This window comes from Aedes aegypti, chromosome 2 (genome assembly GCF_002204515.2).
Source record: "Aedes aegypti strain LVP_AGWG chromosome 2, AaegL5.0 Primary Assembly, whole genome shotgun sequence".
Lineage (NCBI taxonomy): Eukaryota > Metazoa > Arthropoda > Insecta > Diptera > Culicidae > Aedes > Aedes aegypti.
In genome coordinates this window covers 175,016,778-175,041,534 of record NC_035108.1, presented here as the reverse complement: position 1 = coordinate 175,041,534, position 24,757 = coordinate 175,016,778, and the positions used below count along the sequence as shown (strand labels likewise).

General features: G+C 35.8%; 1 protein-coding gene across 2 annotated transcripts in view; it reads right to left on the bottom strand.

Annotated features, from left to right (window-relative positions):
- Positions 1-5,852: 5,852 nt before the first annotated feature.
- LOC5577387 (sodium channel protein Nach) overlaps positions 5,853-24,757 on the bottom strand; it is a 50,320-nt gene continuing 31,415 nt past the window's right edge. The window contains exons 3-10 of one of the 2 annotated variants that reach the window (XM_021843209.1): positions 22,007-22,348; positions 21,842-21,947; positions 21,542-21,645; positions 6,832-6,910; positions 6,671-6,761; positions 6,440-6,575; positions 6,222-6,334; positions 5,853-6,158 (exon numbers count right to left, since the gene is read on the bottom strand). In XM_021843209.1, coding sequence (XP_021698901.1) covers positions 6,043-6,158; positions 6,222-6,334; positions 6,440-6,575; positions 6,671-6,761; positions 6,832-6,910; positions 21,542-21,645; positions 21,842-21,874 — 672 coding nt within the window. In that variant the 5' untranslated portion in view covers positions 21,875-21,947; positions 22,007-22,348 and the 3' untranslated portion in view covers positions 5,853-6,042. Of the gene's footprint in view, positions 6,159-6,221; positions 6,335-6,439; positions 6,576-6,670; positions 6,762-6,831; positions 6,911-21,296; positions 21,646-21,841; positions 21,948-22,006; positions 22,349-24,757 lie in introns of those variants that run through there. The other variant, XR_002500182.1, reaches the window with a different exon arrangement.

Genomic DNA, 24,757 nt, shown 5'->3' with positions numbered 1-24,757 from the left:
CCTTAAGCAAAAAGTTTCGTAATTAAATTTACTAAAAGTCGTCCATACATTGCAAATTGGGCATATCTCCAAAACTGAATATTTTTTTCAAAGATTTTGTTCTAAACCGTCAAATATGATCTTGTTTTCAAGTGATAAATGAGTTTGAATCAGAAATAAATTGTATTTTTTATTGAGAATAGTTAAAAAACGGAATTATGCAGTGATTATGTTTTTTAAATGAAGGCAATCTATGGATTTCGCCTCTGCCTATGAGAAAATCAACTCCGTCTAACAATCCGACGGATTTTTATGGTTTGAAAGATGGCAAACATTGAAAAGGAACAACCTGATCCATACCCCATTAAATTTTCTTCTAGAAAATACTACTAAACGTACCTGCGTTACAAGCCAGATGAACAAGAAATAATGTTTGTATTGTTATCTACCTAAAATGTCCGTTAACGACCAGAGTTACCCAACAATCACCGCGTGAGTGTATAGAAAGATAGGTATTAGACTGGCCCAGCTCACTATGGGAGAAAAATAAAGTTGTATGATTCCACGGGGCACCCTCCAGGATTATTTCTTGGGGTTAGACGAAGCCTTTCTGAAAAATTCAGCTCATTTGGTCGTTCCATGAGATGGCGCAATTGAATTGAAGTTAATATGGGATTTTCAGCTCAAACATATGAGCAACAGCACATCATCTACTGTTTGGTTCAGGAAAAATGATGATCGCGTTCAATTGGACCCAGAATGTCAAAAACACTATTTGATGTAATAGCGAAGAATATTGTAGAAGATTGTACCATGATTAAAATTAATAAAGATGGTGTTTTAACCATCAGAAGTATATCATGCAATACTGCTTGTATTTCTTCAACATAGCTTGGAGGTAGCCACTAAGCGCATCATAGCCACCTATGACGCTGGGCGAGCTGAGGCACATGTCGCATGCATATAAGTGACTGTACGGGAGTGCTGATCTAAGCCTAACTTTCAACAACTGAAAGAGTAATGAAAATGAGATTAAATCCAGATACAATCTTCTGCAATTATGTTCATTAGGGTATCAACTAGTGTATTTGTCATTCTGGGCTTATTTGAACGCGAACAATTAGTATACGGAACGAAACAGTGACATAGGATCATCTTTCAATATATTTGAGACGAATATCCCATACAATCTTCAAATCGAATGCGCCAGCTGGTGAAGCAATCAATTGAGTTGAAATTTTGAGAGAGTGTTTTTCTTACCCTAAGGCTCATATCTAGGGGGTGCCCCGTTGAATTTTACAACTTTTTTGTTTAAGGGCCAGTCTATTAGGTATTTAACTTATAATTGTCGTTCTACCTATGCATATAACTATTTAAGCTTGATGTCAATAAAACTCTTTTCATTTTATCTAAGTCATTTGTGAAAAGAAGTTAAAGATGGATCAACAAGATTTATCGCGCATTAAAATTTCGAGATGTTGCGCCGGTATAAACAATCCTAAGTGCAGGCGTAGCCAGTTGCGAAACTTGTCACCAACAATGGCTATGGGATATAGTCATCAGCTTCATGAAACTATGCATATTTGTGAGTCATGTCGCTGTAGTTTTTCAGCAATGGCTCACCACCGATCGCTGTAATTTAGAAACTATAATAAAGCCTGTTGAAGAATTTGTTACGTATTTCGTGGAGAAAGTTGATAAGCTAATAACTCATGATTTTATTTGCAAAGAACAGTCTTCTTTTCTACGAAACAAAAAAAAACTCCTTAAAACAAGGTGAAATACTGGTAATTAGCAATTTTTCTGAAAATTATAGTTTTATCATACAAAACGCTGCTCAAGGATTTCACTGGAATAATTCCCAAGCAACGATACATCCATTCGAGATTTACCATAAAAAATATAATAAATTGGAAAACGTTAGTTTTATTATAATATCAGAAGTGTTGACCCATGATACAATAGCAGTTCAGCTATTTATTTCAAAATTGATACATTTTGTTAAACAATAAATAAATTCCCCAAAAGTTATTTTTATGTCAGATGGAGCTGCAGCTCATTATAAAAATAAAAAAAAAAAAAATTTGCCAGCTTATGTAATTCCAAGAAAATATATGGATTGGAAGCAGAATGGCACTTTTTTGCCACATCCCACGACAAAGGCCCCTGTGACGCTATTGGTGGCACTCTCAAGCGAATGGCAAAAAGAGAAAGTCTAGCAAAAGACTATGGAAACACAATCGCAACTCCACGAGAACTATTCGACTGGGCAGTGAAACAAACTGATACATGTATCACCAAATTAAATTTCTTTTATATATCTAATGAACAGTATGTTAAAATGTCAGAGGAATTGATGGAATTGTTTGATAAGGTTAAACTGTCCCTGGTACCCAAAAATATCATTGTTTTATGCCTATTAGTGATACACAAATTGAAGCCAAACGGTATACCAATTCAGAGGATGAACCAAAAATATTCAATTTATTCAGTAAAGCCCAAAAATAATATTAATACTCATGTGCAGATACTACGTTTTAGGATATATAGCAGTAATAAAAATAATGATGCATGATAAAAAAACCACGACTTTTTTTTTATAAGCATAATATGAACCCTTTCCAGACACCTGTTAAGATTGGCTTTGACCAAATAAGAAATAAAATATTATTGTGATATCTTTCCAACCATTAAAAACCCATCGGATTGTTAGACGAAGTTCATTTTCTCATAAGCGGTTTGGTGCGAGATCAATTGTATTTAATAAAAAAAAAACTCTGTATAATTCCGTTTTATTTCTTTTAACTACTTCCAATAAAACAACTATAATCTAAATTAATTAACTCATTACGCATGGTAAAGATGGGCAAATTATGGGTGAATATAAGTGTCAATTTAAACTATAATCTATTTTGTGATTAAAACTCATTTATCACTTCAAAATATGAGCATACTAGACTATTTAAAGCGAAATAAAAAAAAAAAAAATTTGGACTTAAAAAATTCGTTGTTAGAAAAACTTTTTTCACTAAAATATGCCCAATTTGCAATGTATGGACGACTTTTAGTAAATTTAATTACGAAACTTTTTGCTTAAGGATGATCAAAATCTGAAATGGCCGTTTTTTTAAATCGACTTTAAAGTTTTGAATCATTGGTTTTTCGGTGTAGAAAATGTTTTTTTATTTTTTCAATATTTTTTTCTAAAACTTCAGAAAATTTCACGACAGTCCCCCATACAACACTTTTTTGTAGGTCTTACCGTTTTCGAGTTATACGGGTTTATGAAAAAAGTAAAAAAAAACTTAGACCCATTTCAAATGTTAGTCTAGATCGATTTTGAAAATACAAAATATGCAAAATATCTTAGTTTCACATACTTTTGACATCCAGAAAGTTTCATTGAATTCTGAAGGGGTGCTGCCAATCGCGTGTCGAGTTGGCGTGAAATCCGTCAAAGTAGATATTTTTATTAAAATTACGAAATCGCCCAGGACGGTTTAGTCATACATATTTTTTTTTATTAAGCAGAACACCATAATAATTGCCTAAAGTGTAGAATTTCTTTTAATAATTGCTTCGAATGGGTTATAAAAGTTATAAAAATATCAGCGAAGTTGAAATCTTGATCAAAATATTTTTAATAGGTTCCTGACTTCCAAAATGTAGAATATTTACTTTGTGTAGTAAAAATCTTGTAGATTATTTTTTGTTTTAAAAATATTAGATTTAAATGTTTTTTAAATTATAAAAAATCATTCAAGTGTTTACACGGATAAGGAAAATTCAGCATAAGTTTAAAAAAATGTGATGAAATTACAGATTTAGAAATTCCTTATATGGTTCAAACTTGTGTATCAAATCAATTGTAAGAAGACGGTTCACAATTTGTCTCAATATCGATAATTTGTGCAGGTTCATGGATAAGACAAATACGTGTTATTATGGTTTTAAGCAAATGAGAATCAGTTCAAAAACACTTACTGCAAATGTTTTGAGTGAAATTCTTCTCTCTTTGGAATTTCCAAAATAATAAATTTAAAATATTGAAACATATGAAGTAAAATAGAGAAAGTGTTTATTTTGAGCGATAACTAGTCATAGAAAGAATCATACGATCACGTGATTAGGATAAATTATAATTAAACATTTCTTTAAGGTTTAACAGTTTGGAATCAAACTTCTAACATTGTACTAAAACTTCAAAGGCACTAATCTCGCGAAGGAAGCATCCAACAACAGTGCATTTTTTATTTTGGTTTTGTCCACTAGCAGAAAGCTTAAAACAAGAAGATTTGCCTACTATTTGTTCAGTTTAGTACATTTGAAAACGCAATTAGGGTCACAAATCGACCATTGTGACAGGTATCTTTGGATTCCGAGATGTTCCACTTTAAGCTAGAATTTAATGTTCTTTCCCAACTTTTGTCTAGTTTTGATCGTTAAATCTAATGTTGAACCCTAAACCTTTTTTGCATAACAACATTCACAGTTTTAAAGGTGTATGCAAAACTGTTGGAGATGTCGGTACTAAACAATCCGCTGGTGCTTAGCCTGCATACAAAGTTCGAGTGTTAAAATGTTGCAAAAAAAAGCAACACATCCATCGAGAAATGGATGTTTCATGCAAAAATAAGGTTTTGGCAGGAAAAAGTGTATGGAAACTTATTTTGCAGGTCGTGTAAAAAAAACGTGCAAAAACAGAATTGGGTGCATAAGCATAATTGTTTACTTTTATTCTCAAATAACGTGCTTATTTAATTTAAAAATGCCCACATTTAGTCGTGTTATGCAGATTTTCGAAGTTTTATTTTGCAATTAAATGATGAAATACACGAGTGATAAGAATTTTGACATCATTTTTAGATTCAGGGAACCCAAAAGATAACATTACAAAAAATTGTAATATGGTGAGTACTTTGTATTCAGTCTTTTCGAATCATTTCAGTGGTGGTGCTAGCGTAAAAAAATAATTTAGTTTCGTTTTCCTACGAAAGGTTTCCGAGAAAAATATAAAGATGATCACAACAAGGTTCATTTGTGTTACACGGTGCGGAAACCTGTAGTGTGACCAGGGATGGGAAAAGTACTGTAGCAAACATTTACCGCCTCTACATTTACATGTTTCTACACGACCATCAAAATCCAAAGCAAACCATGACCGTTCAAAACAAAAAATGTCACGGCTCTTCAAAAGTGTAATCTTCTTGTTCCCAACGTTTTTCAAACCCGAATGCGAAATGACTCGAGCACAGTGGTGACACGATTTTTGCGTTTTTCGGGGTTTTGCATTTTTGCTCGATAAAGGCAGCATGAAATTGAACTTCTTTATATGTATCACAACGGAATGATTGTGCTCTTGCTATTAGCGCTCATAGATTTCAATTAGTGGAAAACACAAGCAAAATATTAGCGATCGAATTATTTAACATTTTTTTCAATCATTCACCTCGGAATGGCTGCCCGAAAACGATCATAGTGGAGACACTAAAACGTTCAAGCAGTGTGTGAACCGTTGGCAGCGCAACGCCTGATGGTATTGATGCTGCTGCTGCTATGTGTTTTGGTTGACTGGTAGAATCGATGAACTGTAGTAAATTGTGGTCACAGTTCCCAAGCCTGAGTGTGACTGATATGCGGTTACTTTTCATTATGGGATAATTTGACTTGCTGTTTTTTTCATATTTTTTCCGAACAAATCATATTTTCTCATTAGTGCAGCTGAAATAGCATTGGAAGATAAGTTGAAAACTGAACTCAACTCAATTTTGACGAAAATGCATATGGGACTGACTTGCGATTCACGGCAGTATAACGGTCATAAAAAGAGGTTGGAATGTGCCCGGAAATAATAAACGTGGGAGTTAGGTGGATTGCTGTATTTCGATTATAATTTAACAAATTTATGTATTATTTTTTAAAGGTTTACAATGTGAACCAACAACTGTGATTGAAAAACTTCAATGAATGATGCGGAATACCTGATAAAAATAGCTCTAATTTATTAGTGACTGTTTTGTTACGCTCGTCATTGTATGAACAATTTTATTCCACTTTTCATCTCTATTTAATTGAGGCAATGGTCCTCTGTAATGCCTCCGTAATTAAAAATATCGGAAACTCGGCAAACGCCATCAAGTCCTTCCCGACAAACAATGCGATGCCTCCGCCAAACGAAACTGAAAAATTAAACAGTGGGTATTCAGTTACCAATTAGCAAATTTATCGCGAAGCCTCCGTACCGAGTAAATCCTCAAAAGTGAATAGCACATCTCGCCGCAGTCTTGTTTTCGGTTGTATCATTTCCCATCTGAATGAAGCCTTCTGCTTGAATGGAATGCCCCCATCTGCAGCCCTGGGAGGGAAATAATCGCGTTAAGGCTCAAGCTTTCAAGTTGATAGAGTGCCCTATTGTCCTATGTGCACCGTTGCGGACTTGTCCTGATACTTCCGTACTTACCAGTGGGTTCTGCTGGCACTCATGACATAGTAGACAATTTCGGTACAGGGCTTCAAACAGCGACATGGCTGCTTATCGTGCCAGCTGGGCTGCTTTCCTAGGCATCGCAATCCAGCGATAGTGCAAGCGGGTCCATCTGCCGGACATTTAGGAATTGGTTTACGTGTGAATGGTTCTTGCTTAACAGGATGAACTCCTAAATCAGCCCTATGGTCAGTGGATGCTACTTACCTATGAAAGGATAAAAGTGTGGCCTGCAGTGGCAGAGTTCCAGAGCTCTGGCGGCTCGACAACGCATCACACAGAGATTGTAGCTGTAAAGCTGCTGGGAGTGAGAGACTATTGTTAGTTTAACTGATAACCTGACACTTTAAATGATGGTGGTGTCCTACGTGAGATCCTTGGTAGTTTTCGTCGTGGAAAACGCAGCTGCGCTGTTTCACCGATAAATCTCGAAGTCTTTCACTGGCCCTGTGGAAAAAAAGAAGGCGTGGATCCTTAAATTGTACATCTATATAAACACTAGACGGAAATGTTTCTGATGCACTGGAGTACTTCATGGGTATCATCAAGCTGCACCCAGTTTTATTCGAGAGGGCATGCCATTTCCTCAAACACAGTTTCTCTCATTGAACGGGAAAGTGGTCTTGATTAAACATGTACCAGAGGAAGCGTTTAATGACATTGTCTAATATAAATTGCAGTATTTCCCAAAAAGGGAGAATTTATGGAATATCTGTGTCTATTTTTAGTGTTACGATGATGTATATTTTTGTTATATTAATCTCGGGATCAGTCGGCTTATTTGTAGCCATTCTATAAGGAATAGTATTTAGGCGCCATCCACAAATTACGTAATGCCCTAGGTGGAGAGGGAGTAGGCTCAAACGTTACGGCTCATGCAAATACATAATATTTTCCATATAAAAAGCGTTACAGACGGGGGATAGGGGTAACAAATTGTTAATTTTTGCGTTACGTAATAGATGGACGACCTTATTACAAGTTCGTGATAATTGATTAATTTATTGCGTACCGAAAATCATTAATGAATTTTTTAAACATTTTGATTGCACTGAGAACAAATCGCAATTACCTTTTCCTGTTGAATTAACTATATTTTTTTACAGATAACCAGTGGCGCAAGAAGTGGATAGGACAGGTAGGACATGTACTACGCACAAAATCACCTGGGTAGGACAGTCAAAGAATTGTCCCACCCACGACTCAACAAAAAAAAAAAAAAAAAAAAAAATCGGAGGTCGGATGAAAGCTTGAAAAATGAATTAAATAATTTATTATTTGTTCAATAAATACAATCCTAGAAGTAATTCTTGAGAAGTTTCTGGAACATCCATGGAGAATTATCAGAAGATTATTGAAGAATCTTTGGATGATTACACGTGTTATACACTACACGAGTGTGATTGGCGATTTCTGAACGTGCACTCATTCTTGATATAATCTATCAAAGCGTTGCTGAATCTCCTGACGATTTTCAGAGCAATTCCTATAGAACTCCCACAGCACACATTCTAACAGTTCTTGGCTGAATCCACTTTTAATTCATGTAAAATGATTTGATCATTTGATCAAATTCCTACTGATATTTTGTGACATCATTCACACAAATATTTAAAGCAGATTATGACGACTTTTTGAATGATTTTTGCAATATTGTTGAAGATACGTCAGAAAAATATTTGAAGGAGTTTCTGCGTGATGAAACATTTTCATGAAGCATCTTCAGTTTCTCCTGCAAACATACCGTTATGACTCGAAATCCGGACACTTAAGCACCGGATTAACTTCAAACATCATATTTACAATTAATGATAATTATTTTCATAAGGTACTGTTTATTTTTACGTTGTTAAATGTCTATTCTTTGGCATGGTGTAATAAAAAAGCGATTATTTATTCAAAAAACGTTTAAATATGCAAACACAAGAGATGTGTCTTGCTTTGAAATCCAGACACTCATATAAGGTTGATTCGAAATACGGACACTTTTGCTTCGAATTCCGAACACTTCTTTTTGACGAAATTGTTGCATATTTTGTAAAAAAAAGTTCATTCACCAACTATAAATTTCAGGATTTTGAACAGTTCACTACACGTTATCACAAAAGTTTCGAGTCGTGAATAACTCTGAAGCTACCAGAAAGGTAAAAAAAGTTATGACAAAATCGCTTCTCTCCACTTCATGGCAACTATACGATGCAGTCCAACACGCGCTGAAATGTGTGAGTATTGATACGCATTTCGTTCTTTTATTTTTGTCAATATTATCTTGATGCCTACAACGATATCTTAACATCTATTACACACAATTGAAGTTAAAGAATAGTTTAGTGCATAAGTGTTACAAGAAAATTTAAATTTATGTTATGAAAAAATGTAAAAATTATCATAGTGCCCGGCTTTCGAAGCGTCCGGCAATTCGAAGCAAAACGGTACCTCCTGAAAACATTTTCCGGGTCACTTCGGTGCAAAGATAAAAAATCTACACAAATTCACAGAACTTTTGCTTTTCTATTTGTTATCTAGAAATAGGAGAGAAAGCTAGAACAACCTGGTTGTAAAGGCAAGCAGTTTTCTCTATTTTTGCCAAATTTGTTTAATAAAATTGATTTAAAATGGTATAAATATAATGATAAAGAGATTTCTCTACCAATTACAGGAAATCCTTTAGAATCCCAAAGCTACTACTTTCTTTAGGTATTACTTTGATTCTTTTTCCAAAACTAATTTGGAATTTTCTCCAGATATTTTTTTACTAATCCTTCAGAAGAATTATCCTCTCTTTTGAGGAAATCCACATAGGTTTATTCCTGAGTGTTTGAAAAATATATCTAATTGTTTTTTTTTATGAAACCCTGCAAGAATTCCTCCTCATTTTCATATGGATTCCTTCAAGAATTCATCCACGTTTCCTCCATAGATATCCAAAATTTCTTGATAAGTTATTCGACAAAAATCTTTTGTTTTTTTAGAATCTTAGAACGTTTATTTAAGTTTTCACACCAGTTTATACTACATCATTTTTTTTAAATAATTCCTCCGATGATTCATAAACAAATTTCTATAGAGATTCTGTCCAATGCTTTACGATAATACTATCATACTTTTTTTTGTTGTCTTAGCAAGTTATAGACAATCTTCTAGGAAATCTTCTTAAGCTCCCTCAAGAGTCGAGCAGTTATTTCAGAGATTCTTGTTAATTGTGGGTGCCTTCAAAACTTACACAGGTTTCATCAGAGGTTTCTCTAGGATTTTCTCTCAACACAGATTTTTTTCCAGAAAAAAATCCTTGGCGTTTCCCTGGAGACATTTCTGGATGAATTCCTAAATAAAATCAACGCTTACTTGAGAAAATTTCAAAGAATTACTGGATGAATTTCTGTAGAACAAGATTTCTAAGAAAGAATTGTTGAAGGAAGCAAAATCTTATATTAATCCTTAAAGACTATTTTAAAAGAAATCCTTGGAAATTTCTAGTGAAGTTTTAGATTGAATTTTAAAAGAAGTTTTGACTGGAAACCTTGGAGGATGTCCCAGCGTAACAAAAATGACATTTTTGTGTGTCTCAAGGATCAAATTGTGTGTCTCTAGTAGATTTGGAGTTGCTGAATCTGATGCCATTCTCAGAAATGTTCCAGCACGTCACAATTTTTAGCTACAGGCAGAGCCGTAGCGTGGTCTAATAGCGCCCTTGGCAAACCTCCATTTCAGCGCCCCCTGGTCGAAGCTTATCAAAATATATAATTAAAATTCCATTGAAAATTATTTTTGAACTACTAGTGCAATTATTACATGAATTTTGATGGAAATCATCAAAAGTGTCATAAATAGTCAACATATTTTCTTTAGTGATCCGACATGAAAGTACTCACAAGTGTAGAATGTCGCTAATGAAATAAAAAAAATTTAAATTCAGAACATGTTATTATTCTGTTGATTAAACTACTGTAAAAGAAGTTATTCTAATTTTTTCAAGAAAATGACTTGAGAACTTATGAATGTTATCAAAAAGATACTTTGAAAAATTCTGAAAAAAATACAGTTTATGTGGCTAGAAAAAATCTACAGAACTCACTTGTGTTCCAAACAAAAAAATCGTTGCGAATTTTATTGAAATACAAAATTGTGTACGAATTCTCTCAAACATCTTTGAGCCATTTGTTTGTGGTAGACTCTTACTGCTTTTAGTCCGGAAGAACTGGAAGGAATTAAAGAGCTTACGCCTGAAAAAATAGAATTCTAAAGCCATAGCAACTCCTTACAAAATTAAGAATGTTTTACAAAGACATACCTCATAATATAATATTAGGAAAAATTGTAAAATTCCTGGAAGAATCTAAACCATCTATCCTATGGTTTAGATTCTTCGGAAATAAACATATTTTCAAAGGGTATTGTTTTTTAGAAATTTTGCGTAGATTTAGTCAAGATATTCACTTGAAGTTTGATTTCAAAATAGCAATGCGGAACAAAATTAAAAATGTTGTCATCAGTCAATAAAAAATACTGCAAGTAGGGTGCAGAACCACTTGGGCACTTCCATGATTCACTTTGGCATGGGGGTATTTTCTCGACCGAATTGTCTGAAACTTTGCAATAAGGAGCACTTCACTACGACGCATATTGTGGCCAAATATGAGCTTTGTAGCTTTCAAAAAACCCCACTGCCAAAGTGAATCAAAAGTGCCAAGAATTGGGTCCGGCTCCCTATATCGAAGAGTTTTCAATTAATTTTCAAGGACTTGTTTATACCATTGAAATTGAAAGCTCTCGTTACAGTAAACCAGAAAATGGAAATATTTGCAATAAACTCAAGATTTTTTCTTTCCATAACATTTTAATTGAATTTAATTTCACGGTGGTTCATCGAGGATCTATCAAATCAATGTTCCCCTAATATATTTTCGATGGAATAAGGTACAGTGGGGGAAGTGTATCAGTGGGGTAAGTGGATCATTCGTCAATATTAAGCATTAATACTTGAATATGTTGAATGTTTGCGCATCATTGCTTCGTTTGAGGTTATATTCTTACGCACACACTGATACTATTGCAAAACTAGTACTGCACGTACACTAACACAAGCAAACTTGTTAGCTTCAAAAATTAATTATTTTGAAAATGGTTTTCATCAATCAAAAAACCACTGTATCTCTGTCTAAAGTCTATTAGTTTATTAGTTTTTTCGATACGTGGTGAGCATTTCAATTCTAATTGAATGAATCACAATGAAAAATATGTCATTTTTAAAAATAAATACAGATATATTCTACATGGTACACTTACCCCTACTTTTAAATGGGGTGGAGTAAGTGGATCAAGTATTATTATTATTTACTGGCAGACTGTATACGATAATTTTAAAAAGTTTTAGTATCCGCAAATGTTGTTTCCCCTTAACTTTATTCATTCCCAGCATAAATTTGTCAAATTGTCCAAAGAAAATTTGAATTAATCCACCTAAAAGTTTTTTATAACCTTTCTGGGATATAAAAATAATAATTTTAAAATTTACACGAAATTTTCCGTGGTTTATCTAAGCTGAGTTGTAGAAGAGCGAAATATACAAATTTTCCAATTGAAAGCATATAATCGTACCTTATTTGACCATATAAATTGTTCTAGACAGATGATACAAATTTATTCAGTTTTTATTCAAAAGTAAATGTAACTAATATTTTTAAATTACAAGTGTTTTTATAAAACATCGTTAGGAATAATCCTACAATACTTCAATATAACTTATGTGTATGAATGGATGAATTTTCTTCAAATTATTCTACCCACAATATATTTTTTGTTCGAATTAGTGGGAATCAATGTATAATATATGTATATACATATATCTTGATTAAATAAAGATATTTTTTAATTTCAAAGTATTAAAATGTAACACTACTAGCACTAATTACAAGATCAATATTAATACCATTTGTACTATACATAATTACACCACATTAATTTTGAGAACAAAAGTTTGTTATTGGTGATCCACTTACCCCACCATGGTGGGGCAAGTGGATCATTCGGCGCAAATTTTCAAGTCCCTCGTACTGAATACATAACAATTAGAAAAATCGAAATAAATGACGATTTGAAGAATATTAGTCCCTCATTTGTTATCCACAGAAAAAAGTTTGAATTGCATTATTCACGTTAGCTGTACATAACAATGAAGTTGATTTTTGATTTTTCTGTATCCACTTACCCCACGGTACCTTATACTTTAAAAAACAATCAGATGAATAAGAAAAATCTCAACCAGGCCAACTTTTTGAAAAATTGTCGAATCTTAATAACAATGTCTGCTACAAAAAAATCCACCATTTTTTATGTAAACTAATTTTAGCTTGTGTAGATTTTTGGGTTTAATGAAAATATATTACAGATTCTAAAATTATGTTGTTGTTGAGTTGTTTAGCTAGGTTTGTTGGTTAAAAACGGTCAGAGTTATCGAAAAATTACACAGCGTTCTGTTAGAATCACACCTAGAATTATGTGAAAGACCTATAAAGAGCAAGAGCTCTACTCTATAATTGATTTTGTGAGAATCTTGTCCCATTTTATGTTGAAATCCTGCCCAGAATTTAATAGATACCGTCCAGAATAGTGTTAGATTTATGCTCAGTATTCTATGAACTTTTCATTTACGATCCAGCCTGGGATTCAATGAGGTTTTGTTTTACTACTTTAGTCATTTGTCTGCAACCTTAGTCTTAATAGAATTTCAATTTGGCGTGTCAACTTCTCAAAAAGACGTAGGTGGAAAGTTTTTCTTATGATTTTAATAAATAAATCGAATGAACGCAACATACAGTTTACATAATGAAAATCTTTGTTTCTTCTCATAAAACACTTAATTTATGGATAGTTATTCAAACTTTATACTAACAAAATATATAATGCAAAGAATGAGCCATATCTTTTGAAATGCGTATTGCATTTTTTGTAAGAAGCCTTTCAGGATTTTCTTTAGATTTGTTTTATATTTTTCTATATTATGTCTACTAATTCTAGTGTTACTAATAAGAATCCCCAATTTAATATGCACCTTCAAACATTTTACCAAGTGGTTCACACATTTTGGCGCCCCCTTTAGGCTGGCGCCCTTGGCAGGTGCCAACCTGGCCAACCGCACGCTACGGCACTGGCTACAGGTCGCTAAAATTGGATAAATCACTGGTTATATTGATGTTTACATGAAATTTAAAGTACAACTTATCTAACTTTTTTGTAATCTGATCCACCAAACATGCAATACAGAACTTAAACTTTCATTTCAGATATAATTTGATTGAAATTACACGATTAAATTTTGAGGTTAAAATCGGCAAACGTTTTCATCAACTTAACAGTTTCTTTTCCATAGGTGTTTTGTATATTCCGGAAGAACGTTCCTCGATGGTCAGCCATGATGAGATAGTATTTATTAGAATACGACTGTTGTGTAACTTCTAAAATTAACGGCGTTTCAGTCTTCCGGATGAATCAAAACGCTACGTTTTTTTTTAAATCTAACGTTTCGGCCATTGGACTTGGCCTTCTTCAGGGATCTACAAATTTATTGGACGATTGTTATAATAATTTATGAGCGAAAACATTTTAGTAAAAAACTCACATAAAGGTGTACCGTTTCTCGTATCACGCTCAAAGATTTGCGATCGGTTGTCGCTTTTATGGGGTTCTCTTCCTGGTTGCCTACATTTATCATTAGTGGCGCAAAGCTTGAGCCTACCTATCATTTATATGGTTGCGTTGGTGGATAGTCACTGTTTTTATCTATCACTTTCTGTTTTACCACCTACTTTTTTTTATTAAAAAAGACGCCGACTCGTCAATGCTTCCAGTGAGCGATTTGCCCTTTGAAGGAAGCATCACACTAGACAACGGACTAGCATGCAACGCCCAGTGGCACAGTCGAAATACGTTCCTGACGAAAAGTTTTCAACCAATATGGAAACTGAAGTATTTGAGACAGAGATATGGATATGATAGTACAGTGCCTTCCCGATTTTGGCAACACCCGATTTTGTCTACCTCCGATTTAAGCAACACCTGGGTGTTTTTTTTTTCAGTTTTGAAGACATCAGTAGTAACAGTTGTCAAGGAAAACATTGACAAATTTTGTTCATAACTCTAGATGACAATTTGAGCAAAATATTGAGAACGGGTTTTGTATAGTCGTTGAAAACGTTTATAGTGGAATTCTAAAAGCGCGTAAAAGAAGAGCCCATGTTCAAAACTCTTCGGTCATTGTTAAAATTTGTCGCATACATCTAATACAGACATTTGGAAATTTTCTCTAGCAAAGTATTTGATCAGATTGATCAGATTCATCAATCGGATTGATGTTTCTTCAACAATCAAAAGTTTTTCTGACCAGATCCTTGCGACAGCATGAGAGTGGTCTAGTAGAATATTTGAGTGCATACTTCTGATATTTGTTGGCACCTCTACAAAAATGTCACCAATTTTTTTTACTGTTATCAAGAATAAAGTTTAAAATATATAATTATGCAAGAAGAAGTAGAAAGAAGTAATGATTACTGCCATTTTTTTCCACTGATTTCACAAAATCTAATCTACATTTGTTCTGCTATCCATTTGTATTTTTACGGATGTCCAAAAAAATCCCGCAGGAATAAAATCGAAAATTTTATTCCTACTTGTACTGATGGTATTTTTACCAGAAACATCAATTGGTGTAATCCTTGAGAAAATTAATAGGTACAAAAGAGATTTTACCAGCAATTTCTTCAAGAATTTGTGAAAATAATCTAAGGGTATTCTCGTGAAAAAGGAAACGCGATGAAATGAATGAAATTTTAAACTTCAGCCGCAAAACTTTCAACAATTTCCAATTCGAATGTTAGGAGGAGCTGCTTGAGGAAGTTGCTTCAACAACTCCGCCACACATTTCTTCTTCGACATGACTTTTTCAAGAGATTTCTTCTTATCATCTAATCATTTATTTTACAACTAATATTTCCCGAATCTCAAGCAACATAATGCTTGATGAGACCTCGTCATTAACTTCTGAGTGCATGACGGTGTCAGTCTCGATAAAAAAGCATTGAAAAACTGCTATGATCCATAACATCCGCGTAGATTTTTAACGGGACTTACTATAAATATCTGATGGATATCTTTCATCTTTTATATTCATCCCTGACATTACATTTAAACTGTGATTACATGGATTTTAGCATAGTAATTTATAAGATCTTCCACTATTTTCGGCTTAGTACCTTTTTCACTATTGAGACATGTGGTAACCAAAATTGCACTCTATGTTCAGGAAATTCCAAAAAATAAACCCTCCAGAAAAGATCTTCAACTGAACCTGTGCTCGAAATCTGCTACTTTCAATATGGTCTGGTTTTAAAACTGCACATTTGTACTCAAGAACAGTCGCAAATGGCCGCTGAAAGTAATACCACGCTTGTACTGTGGACAACAAGATGGTGCAAATAATCAGTACATGATTTCTCTGATTTTGAGACAAAAACTGAACTGAGGAAGGCTCCCAGACATTTTTCACATCATTCTTAGCAGTTGACATGCATTTTCTGATACTTTTTTGATTCGAATGATAAAAAACATAAGCATTTCAAAATTCCCGAATTTAGCAACATCCCCTTTTTGACAACATAAAAATCACGCCTTGTTGCCAAAATCGGTAAGGCACTGTATAGTGTACAAGGAGCTATTTTTGCAAGTATGGAGAAGGAGAGGAATTGTGTAGCTCGCTATTGCTTTGAGACATTTGTGTTGGCTATGAGAAAACTATACGATGGGTCGATGGATATTCCGTTGGTTGTTGTACTGTTGGGGCTAGAGATGATGGTGGCGAATCGAAAGTAGTGGGCATCGGTGGTAGCGGTGGAGGTGGTGGAGGTGCTGTAGGAGCTGGATGCTGTAATGATGGGCTTGTTTTGGCTGTTTTTCTGGATCTCGTAGCAATCGTGTGGAGGAGTCCTGTCTAGGACGCAGTAATCCATCTACATCTGTCCTATAGTTGACTGTGTCCAGGGTACTGTGAATGTGAAAACATTCAGGCATTGGAAGTCGGTTTGCAGTGAACGTTTGATCTACGATTTTCGTTTGATCTAATCCGAAACGGTGTTGATATTGTATGCAGTGATAAACAAAGACTGTTTTGTTGGTAATTTCCAATATTGCATGGTCATTGTATGTGTGACCGGCATCCAAAAGTCGCTCTAGTTTGTTGACGTTCGACTTGTGACCACTGATCCGAGTTTTTAATTTGTTGGTGGTCATTCCTATATAGCATCCTCTGCAATTTTTACAGGGGATCTTATAGATTACGTTGTGGTGCAACATCGGTTCTATTGGATCCTTCACATTCGTATACAGCATTTTAGCAGTTCTTTTGTTACAGTTGGCGATTCGTATTAATGGATAATCTTCCTTTAGAGACTTCGTGATGCACTGGCTTAATTCTGGAACGTAAGGAATTGCTACATAGGAGAACAACTGATCTGATTGGTCTTCCTCCGTTGTTGTGCTCTGGACCTCTATGTTGTTGGTTGATGATGCGATGACACGATTCCAGATGCGGTTCACTAGCGTTGAAGGGTAGTTATTCCGACGGAGATGCATGAAAACTAGACTACGAAGTTGTTGTTCGTTTGGATGGGATGATAGATTCTTAACACGCATGATGAAATTGGTGACGACGTTGATCTTTTGTTGCATCGGATGAAATGAGAAGTAGTTCAATAATCGTCCCGATGCGATTGGCTTGGAATACCATTCGGTTGATAGCGATTGGTCTGTTGCTCTGATTACGAGCATATCTATGAAGGGTAGGCGTCCGTTATTTTCTTCTTCGACCGTAAATTGAAGATGCTCATTGAAGCTGTTGAACGCATTTAGGGTGATTGCTACTTTTTCCCGTGGTATAACCAAAAAGAAATCATCCACGTATTTCTTCAGGAATGGTAAGGGGAAACCTAGACCTGGAACCACTGTCGCCATTAATTTGTTAAGCACAATATCTGCCAGGATTGGCGATAAAAGGCTTCCCATGGCTGTACCAAATTTTTGGGAATAGAATTTGCAACGAAACGTGAAAAAACTGTTGTTCAGGCAGAAACTAACTATTTCTAGAAACAGGTACATGTTGATACTTGTATGTTTCTCTATTTCGGCTGATTAAACCGATTTAATTCGTCGTTTCTCTTATATGATATAAGATACAATAATTTTCTAAACCATCAAAAAATAACTTTTCCGCATAGAAAGTATAATAAACTTTGATGATAAGTATTGTTATACATATAAATTTTGGATTCTGTGGCAAATTAAGCAAATAAATTGCCATACAAGCTGGCAAACTTGTATGCAAGTTGGCTGAATAGTCAATTTTCGCATTTTCAACAGCCAATATTTCAAAAACTAGACGTGCTTTTGTGTTTCTGAAAACGGCAATGGATTCAGCAACCCTTTATTAAGTGAATAGCGGTATTTTTGGCGCTGGAGACAAATACGTGTTCCACAGTGTAACATATTGTATCTCAAAGAATATTTGGAGAATTTTGGAAATATTTGGAATTCATATGATTTCTGAAATAATCTTTGGATAAATTTTATTTCTGTGACTCTATTTTCTGGCAAGAGGTGTCTAATTTCTTATTTTAGAGCAATCAATCGCTACCAGCTCTGTAAAGACAAAGAGCAGGGGCAAAGGGGCGTCAGTGACAAAAATCTAGTTACTATTTAGAAGTTTTTTCGACAATTTTTCATTTTAAACAAATTGTGTCGGAGTCAAAAAACAGTCTTCTAAGAATCATGCTATTTTTCTGTTGAGCGGAAAATTCATCTGAAAGTATCGCAAGAAAGCTTTGAAACCGTAGAGTATCCTCTACTCAAAACCGACCAAAATGTCACTTACAACCCTTTGCGTTTGAGCCCCTTAAATATGATAACTTTCAATTTCCAGTCCAAGGTTAAAATTTGTCTGACAACATATTTGCCAACGTTTGTCCTACCCATGGTTTCGAACGTGGACGCACCTCTGCAGATAACTATAAATAATTGTTTACAGTGAAAAATAACAATACTCCATATACACTCCCGTGCAAAAGTTCGGGTTCACCCCCTCGAAAACATACAAAAGTGTTTGGTGAATATTTCTGTGGTTACACGTCTAATTTGAACTCTCTATGGCTCATTCGGAAGGCAATGGGCTATTCTTACTTTGTAGATATTGTGGCTCATTCGGAAGGCAATGGGCTATTCTTACTTTGTAGGTATTGTGAGAAAGAACTTTTTTTTTATTTTTGTTTACTAAATTTTTACTTAAACTTATGACGTTTTTCAAAAAAAAAAAAAAAAACTGAAAAAATATGGCTGAGGAAAGGCCTGACCATTAATTCTATCAAAACGAAGTACATGGTTGCAGGTAGAGATCGAGTCAGGCATGGTGGTGTAGGTGCTGAGGTAGTGTTTGATGGGGATGTGTATGAAGTTGTTGAAGAATTTGTTTACCTTGGAACACTAGTGACATGTGACAACGACGTTTCCCGCGAAGTGAAAAGACGTGTTGCGGCTGCGAATAGGGCCTTTTACGGACTACGTAACCAGCTTAGGTCCCGCAGCTTGCAAACGGAAACAAAATTCGCCCTGTATAAAATATTGAACATTGAATCACGTTGTTTTATACTTGTCATTGTATCACAATGATTGAAATATGGTTTGGCGCAACATCCACTATATACAATATGTGTCGCATTGAAGTGCTTCTTATTGCAAAATTTTACATAATTCGACCGAGAGGGTTTCAAGCTAAAGTGAATCATGAATGTGAGTATAATAAAAATACTCAAATGACAATTTCAAATAGCTTCAAGAGCTTCGGTAGCTTTAAGTTTCCATAAAATTTTCGATCAATAGATTTCATATCAAAGTGTAAAATTTATTACAAAAAATGATTGTGGAGAATGGTTATCTGGCAAATGGTACATTTCTGGGGAATGGTTTTCTGGCAAAAATCATTCTGGCAAATTGATTCTGACAAATGGTTTTCTGGCAAATGTCATACAATCTCAACTTACAGTCAACATAGAACAATACTAGATGAAATGAATATCAGGGAGGTATATTACGGTATTTTTTAGAAATTACCATTTTTTGCAATGATTATGTAACTCCAGTTAAATTTCCATGAGCAGATGTGAAGGGATACAAATATCGAATCAAATAACGTTGATGTACAGCTTATTTCATGCATTTTTTTAAACTCTCCGTATTTTGTGCATATTTTATTCGTAAATTTGTATGTTTATTAATATTTTTTTACTAAGTAATTCATTTATTTTTCTCCTAAAACATCTCTTGGCTTCGTTTGTGAAGGCTCCATAACACAATAAGTTTTAAATTAGGAAGTTAATAAAGTTAAGAGTTAAGCCTATTCTTAACAAATCGTTTGAAGTTAAAATCATTTTGTCCAACATTGAATCAATTTAATTGACCGCTAGAAAAGATCCAACTAGGGCCTTACGTTTAAACAATGAATGTTCCATTTAACAGAATCAGGCTTCCGAATTCTCACTCACTCTCACGATAATGGATTTATCCCTCACAGCAATTTTCAGCGATCAGCTGCCTTGCGATTTTATCCGTCCACAAAACAAAGCGAAAATAGATAATTGCACATTTCCGCAGCTGTGAGAAGTTTGTTTTCTCTTTCTCCGATCCATGGAGAATTTTTCCTGTATCCACCGCCACGAGCAGCAGTTGCTTTTATGCACCAAATTAACCACTCCTTTCGTCAAGTTGGTGTGGTAGCATGGTTAGCGTGCACGCATCGCGGTTGTTTTTAGCATTGTTCTAGGTTCGAATCCCGTCACCGGCACTAGTTTTTGTTTATCCACATAGTGATAATTCTCGGGAGCAGTTGGCGAGCGAAAATATGATGGAGTGAAAAACAAATTATCCACAGAGTGGAGTGATTTTCGGTTATCCTCCATCGTAGCTCCAGGGAAAATTAGTGTGAGCGATAAAAGATGTTCACACGAGGAAACGAAAAAAGCATTCTCCTTACGTGCGAAAAATCGTAGATTTTTCGCATCATTGATACGAAAATTCAGAACCCTGAACAGAATCAACGAAGAACTTTATAGGTCTACTTAATTTATAAAAAGATCCCTCGAATGTTTTGAATTGCATATAATCTTTCTTGGAAAAACATATCGTCGAAAAGATATTTATTAATTTTTTTTAGTAACTGTTCCATTACGAAGCAAAAAAAAATAAACATTGCAATACAAATAGTAATCTAATGATGACATTGGATGACATGAAGAGTAAATTGTGTGATTTTGTTTGAACAGAGATGGTCAATTCTTAAATTAAATGGAACTTCCCGGAAAATATGGAAATATCGGGAATCCCGTGAAACAGAAAACTATTTCCCGGTAAACGGAAATCCCGGGAAATCTCATTTAATATGTTGTACTCATGCCCAACATGACCTTTATTTGCAAAAACTGCTATGGTTTTCTAACATTTTGGATAAAAAGGAGGATGGTTTAGAGAAGAAACATAGCATGCACTTATATTAGCAAAAATATTATATGGTTTATGGACCGGTAATTAAAAACTACGATCAAGAACAAATAATCTGAGATGCACTGTATTGGTTTTACGTGGAACCATCATAACTAAAGCATTGGGAGCATAGAAATTGAACTTGTTTCTAGTTTAATAGAAATGTGTGTGACCTTTTCACTGAGTTAAAAGCACCAGCTATTAACTCAGTGAAAAGTTTTCTGAACTGACGCGGAAATCGAATTTAGTGCATCAAAGGATATGGAAAGAACTAAAAATTACCTCAGTAGAAAAAATCACAATATGTCAAATGCATAACTTGCTCTCAATGTTTTTCAATTTGCTTGTTGTCTCACTTAGAGCATCGCTGGTCTGAACGTCTTAGGGAAAATTACTTGTGACATTTTGTCCCTTCGGCGTTTTGTATTTGGCAAAAAAGCACATCAGAATGAGAGACATGCAGCTAATTAAAAAGTAAATAGAATTTGGGAACCACTGACTTACACTGTTTCCAGCACCATATAGGATTCGACGAGTTCGTCGGTTTCGTCCATTACTGCAAATTGTACGTCGTTTGTGGCCAGCTCATATGGGGAATGCAGTAGGTACTGTCGAGTAGAATGCAACACAACAGAATTAGTGCTTTGAAACGTTTACTTTTGCTGATTGAGTTGTTACTGTACTGAAATTCATTTGATTTAGTGTGATAGTTACTGGTAACCCATACTATTTTCGTGAGTGATGAAATTACTGCATGTAGGACAAAACGGTTTAATGATTAGAATTATAACCCATATCACTTACTGACATTGTGGATTCGTACGTGTCGATTTTCATGTAACATTGGTTTTTTGAATAGGTACATGTAATCGGTATTTTATGTGTCTCTTCTTTCGGATCGGTAGACCGTCTGACAAAACAAATCAGAATATTAATACTTTTCCACATACCCAGTTTACTCAATCATACCTATCGTTTCCGGTGTACTGAAGTTGGGAAAGTGGAGCATTGAGCGTGTAGCAGATACCTCGTTCGGTTATAACTTGCTAAATTTGCAAATCGTTGTACGAAGGATCGAAACTGTTTATGGCCACTTCGTGATGCGGATGCATAGCACTGACCACCGACAGGATGTCTACTTCGGACAACGGCGCAGACAGCAATGACGGCGTAATGTTCACATTATTGTTGTCGTTAAAGATGAACGGTGCTAATGCGCTGAAATCCGAAACGGTTACGTTGACAAGTGCTTGGAAAAGTGCCAAGATGTATTTAATGCGCTCCGTGTCATCCACGCTGGACAAGTTGTTCCTGGGAAGAGGGAGGTTTTTGTAATGGGTGTTGCGTGGAGCTATTATGTTTATATTGGTGGATTATATAGTTTTCAATCGAAATTCGGTCCTTCTTATTAATAAAGAATGTTTTTCAAGATTGCCAACATCTGGGATATATTCATTTAATAATGTAGATTTTGGTTCATAGTAGTTTTTTTGTGCTATACATGATTGAGATTTTAGTTTGCATTTATATTGTTAAGGCAACCGGAAGTATTAGTGTCTTAAATTTTGTTCTCGGTCAAAGTTTAGGGCACTTCAGCTGGTTATGGAATCCGTAGAAAGCCATGCTTAAAATTGCGATACGTCATTTCTCCTTGAGGGTAATATCATCTTCGTATATCACTAGTGTTCCAAGATACACGAATTTTTCCATCACTTACAATTTTACTCCACTCAACAAAATCTCACTATTATTCACAAGTTCGAACCTACGTCGAACTATAATGTGCTTTGTTTTTATGGGTCAAGCATGAGTCCCAGATGGTCCAGATAGCCGTTGCGGTAAACTCGCAGCTATTCAGCTAGCCAAGCTGAAGGTCGTGGGTACGAACCATACCGGTCGTGGGTTTTTTCGGGTTTGAAATTTTCTCGACTTCCAAGAGCATAGAGCTTCTTCGCATCTGCCACATGATTATTTATTTTTATTTTGTTTGGTGTTACATCAATTATTTTGATTAAACCTCGTTAACGATGTTACGCCAATTTGCTGGGTCCATGGCTGTGTCCCTCCAACTTCGATTTTGGTCTACGCCCTTCAGATCTTGTTGTACCTGATCAAGCCACCTCGCTCGCCAACCGGATTCGACGTGAACACTATCTTTGAAGGATTGTTGTCCGGTAGTCTTGCAACATGTCCTGCTCAGCGCACCCTTCCGGCTTTCGCAACTTTCTTGATGCTGGGTTCACCATAGAGCCTAGCGAGCTCGTGGTTCATTCTCCGCCTCCTCACACCGTTCTCCTGCACACCGCCAAAGATGGTCCTAAGCACCTTTCGTTCGAACACTCCAAGTGCTTGCAGGTCCTCTTCCAGCATGGTCCATGCTTCATGTCCATAGAGGGCCACTGGTCTTATTAGCGTTTTGTACATGGTACATTTGGTGCGGGGATGAATCTTTCTCGACCGCAGCTTCTAGAGACCAAAGTAGGCGTAGTTTACGTTTCAGGTGGGTGTACAGGTTTGCAACCGTTCCAAATGTTCTGCCGGCAATATCCATATCATCCACGAAGCAAACAAATTGGCTGGATCTTGTGAAAATCGTACCTCGGTTATTGTACCCGGCTCTCCTCGTGACACCTTCTAGCGTTATGCAGCAGGCATGAAAGTCCATCACCCTGTCGAAGTCCCCGGCTGGATTCGAACGAACTGGAATGTTCGTAAGAAATCTTCACGCTATTCTGCACACCGTTAATTGTTGCTCTTATTAGTCTTTTGAGCTTCCCGCGAAAGCTGTACTCGTCCATGATTTTCCATAGCGGTCGATGCTATCATAAGCCGATTTGAAATCGATGATAACTTCCCACAAACTCATTTGCTATTGATGATAGATGACGGAAGCTAATCTGGGATAGCACTTTGCAGGCGGCATTCAGGATAGTGATCGCACGATAGTTTTCACACTCCAGTTTGTCGCCCTTCTTGTAGATGGGGCATATGACCCATTCTGTTCCGTTTCCCAGATTCTGACAATCAGCCGGTGCAGACAGTTAGCCAACCTCTCCGGGCCCATTTTGATGAGTTCAGCTCCAATGCCATACTTACCAGTGTTGTTTTTGAGTTGGTTGATGGCATCCTTAACTTCCCTCAATGTGGGGACTGGTTGGTTTCCTTCATCCACAGTGCTGACGTTGCCACTTCCTCCGCTGTCGTGACCCTCTGCGTATGTGTTCTCCGTGCCATTCATGTGTTCATCGTAGTGCTGCTTCCACCTTTCAATCACCTAACGTCCGTCCGTCAAGATGCTTCCATGCACATTTTGGCTCTCGGCACGAAGCCTTTTCGGGATGCGTTATGCTTCTCGCAGAACTTTCGCGTTTCTTGTGTACGATGCAGCTGCTCCATTTCTTCATATTCCGCTTCTTCCAGGCGGCGCTTTTTGTCTCGAAATAGGCGGGTTTGCTGCTTTCGTTTCATTTTATATCGCTCTACGTTTTGTCGCGTTCCTTGCTGCAGCATTGCAACCTGCGCTGCATCCTTCTCCTCCAAAACCGGCGTGCAATCTTCGTCAAACCAATCGTTACATATCCTCCTTTCCACGTACCCGACGATGCTCTCGGCTGAGTTACTGATGGCTGATTTTATGTTGCTGCAGCAGTCCTCAAAAGGGGCTTCGTCAAGTTCGTCTTCTTCTGGCAACGCTACCTCGAGATGCTGCGCGTATGCGGC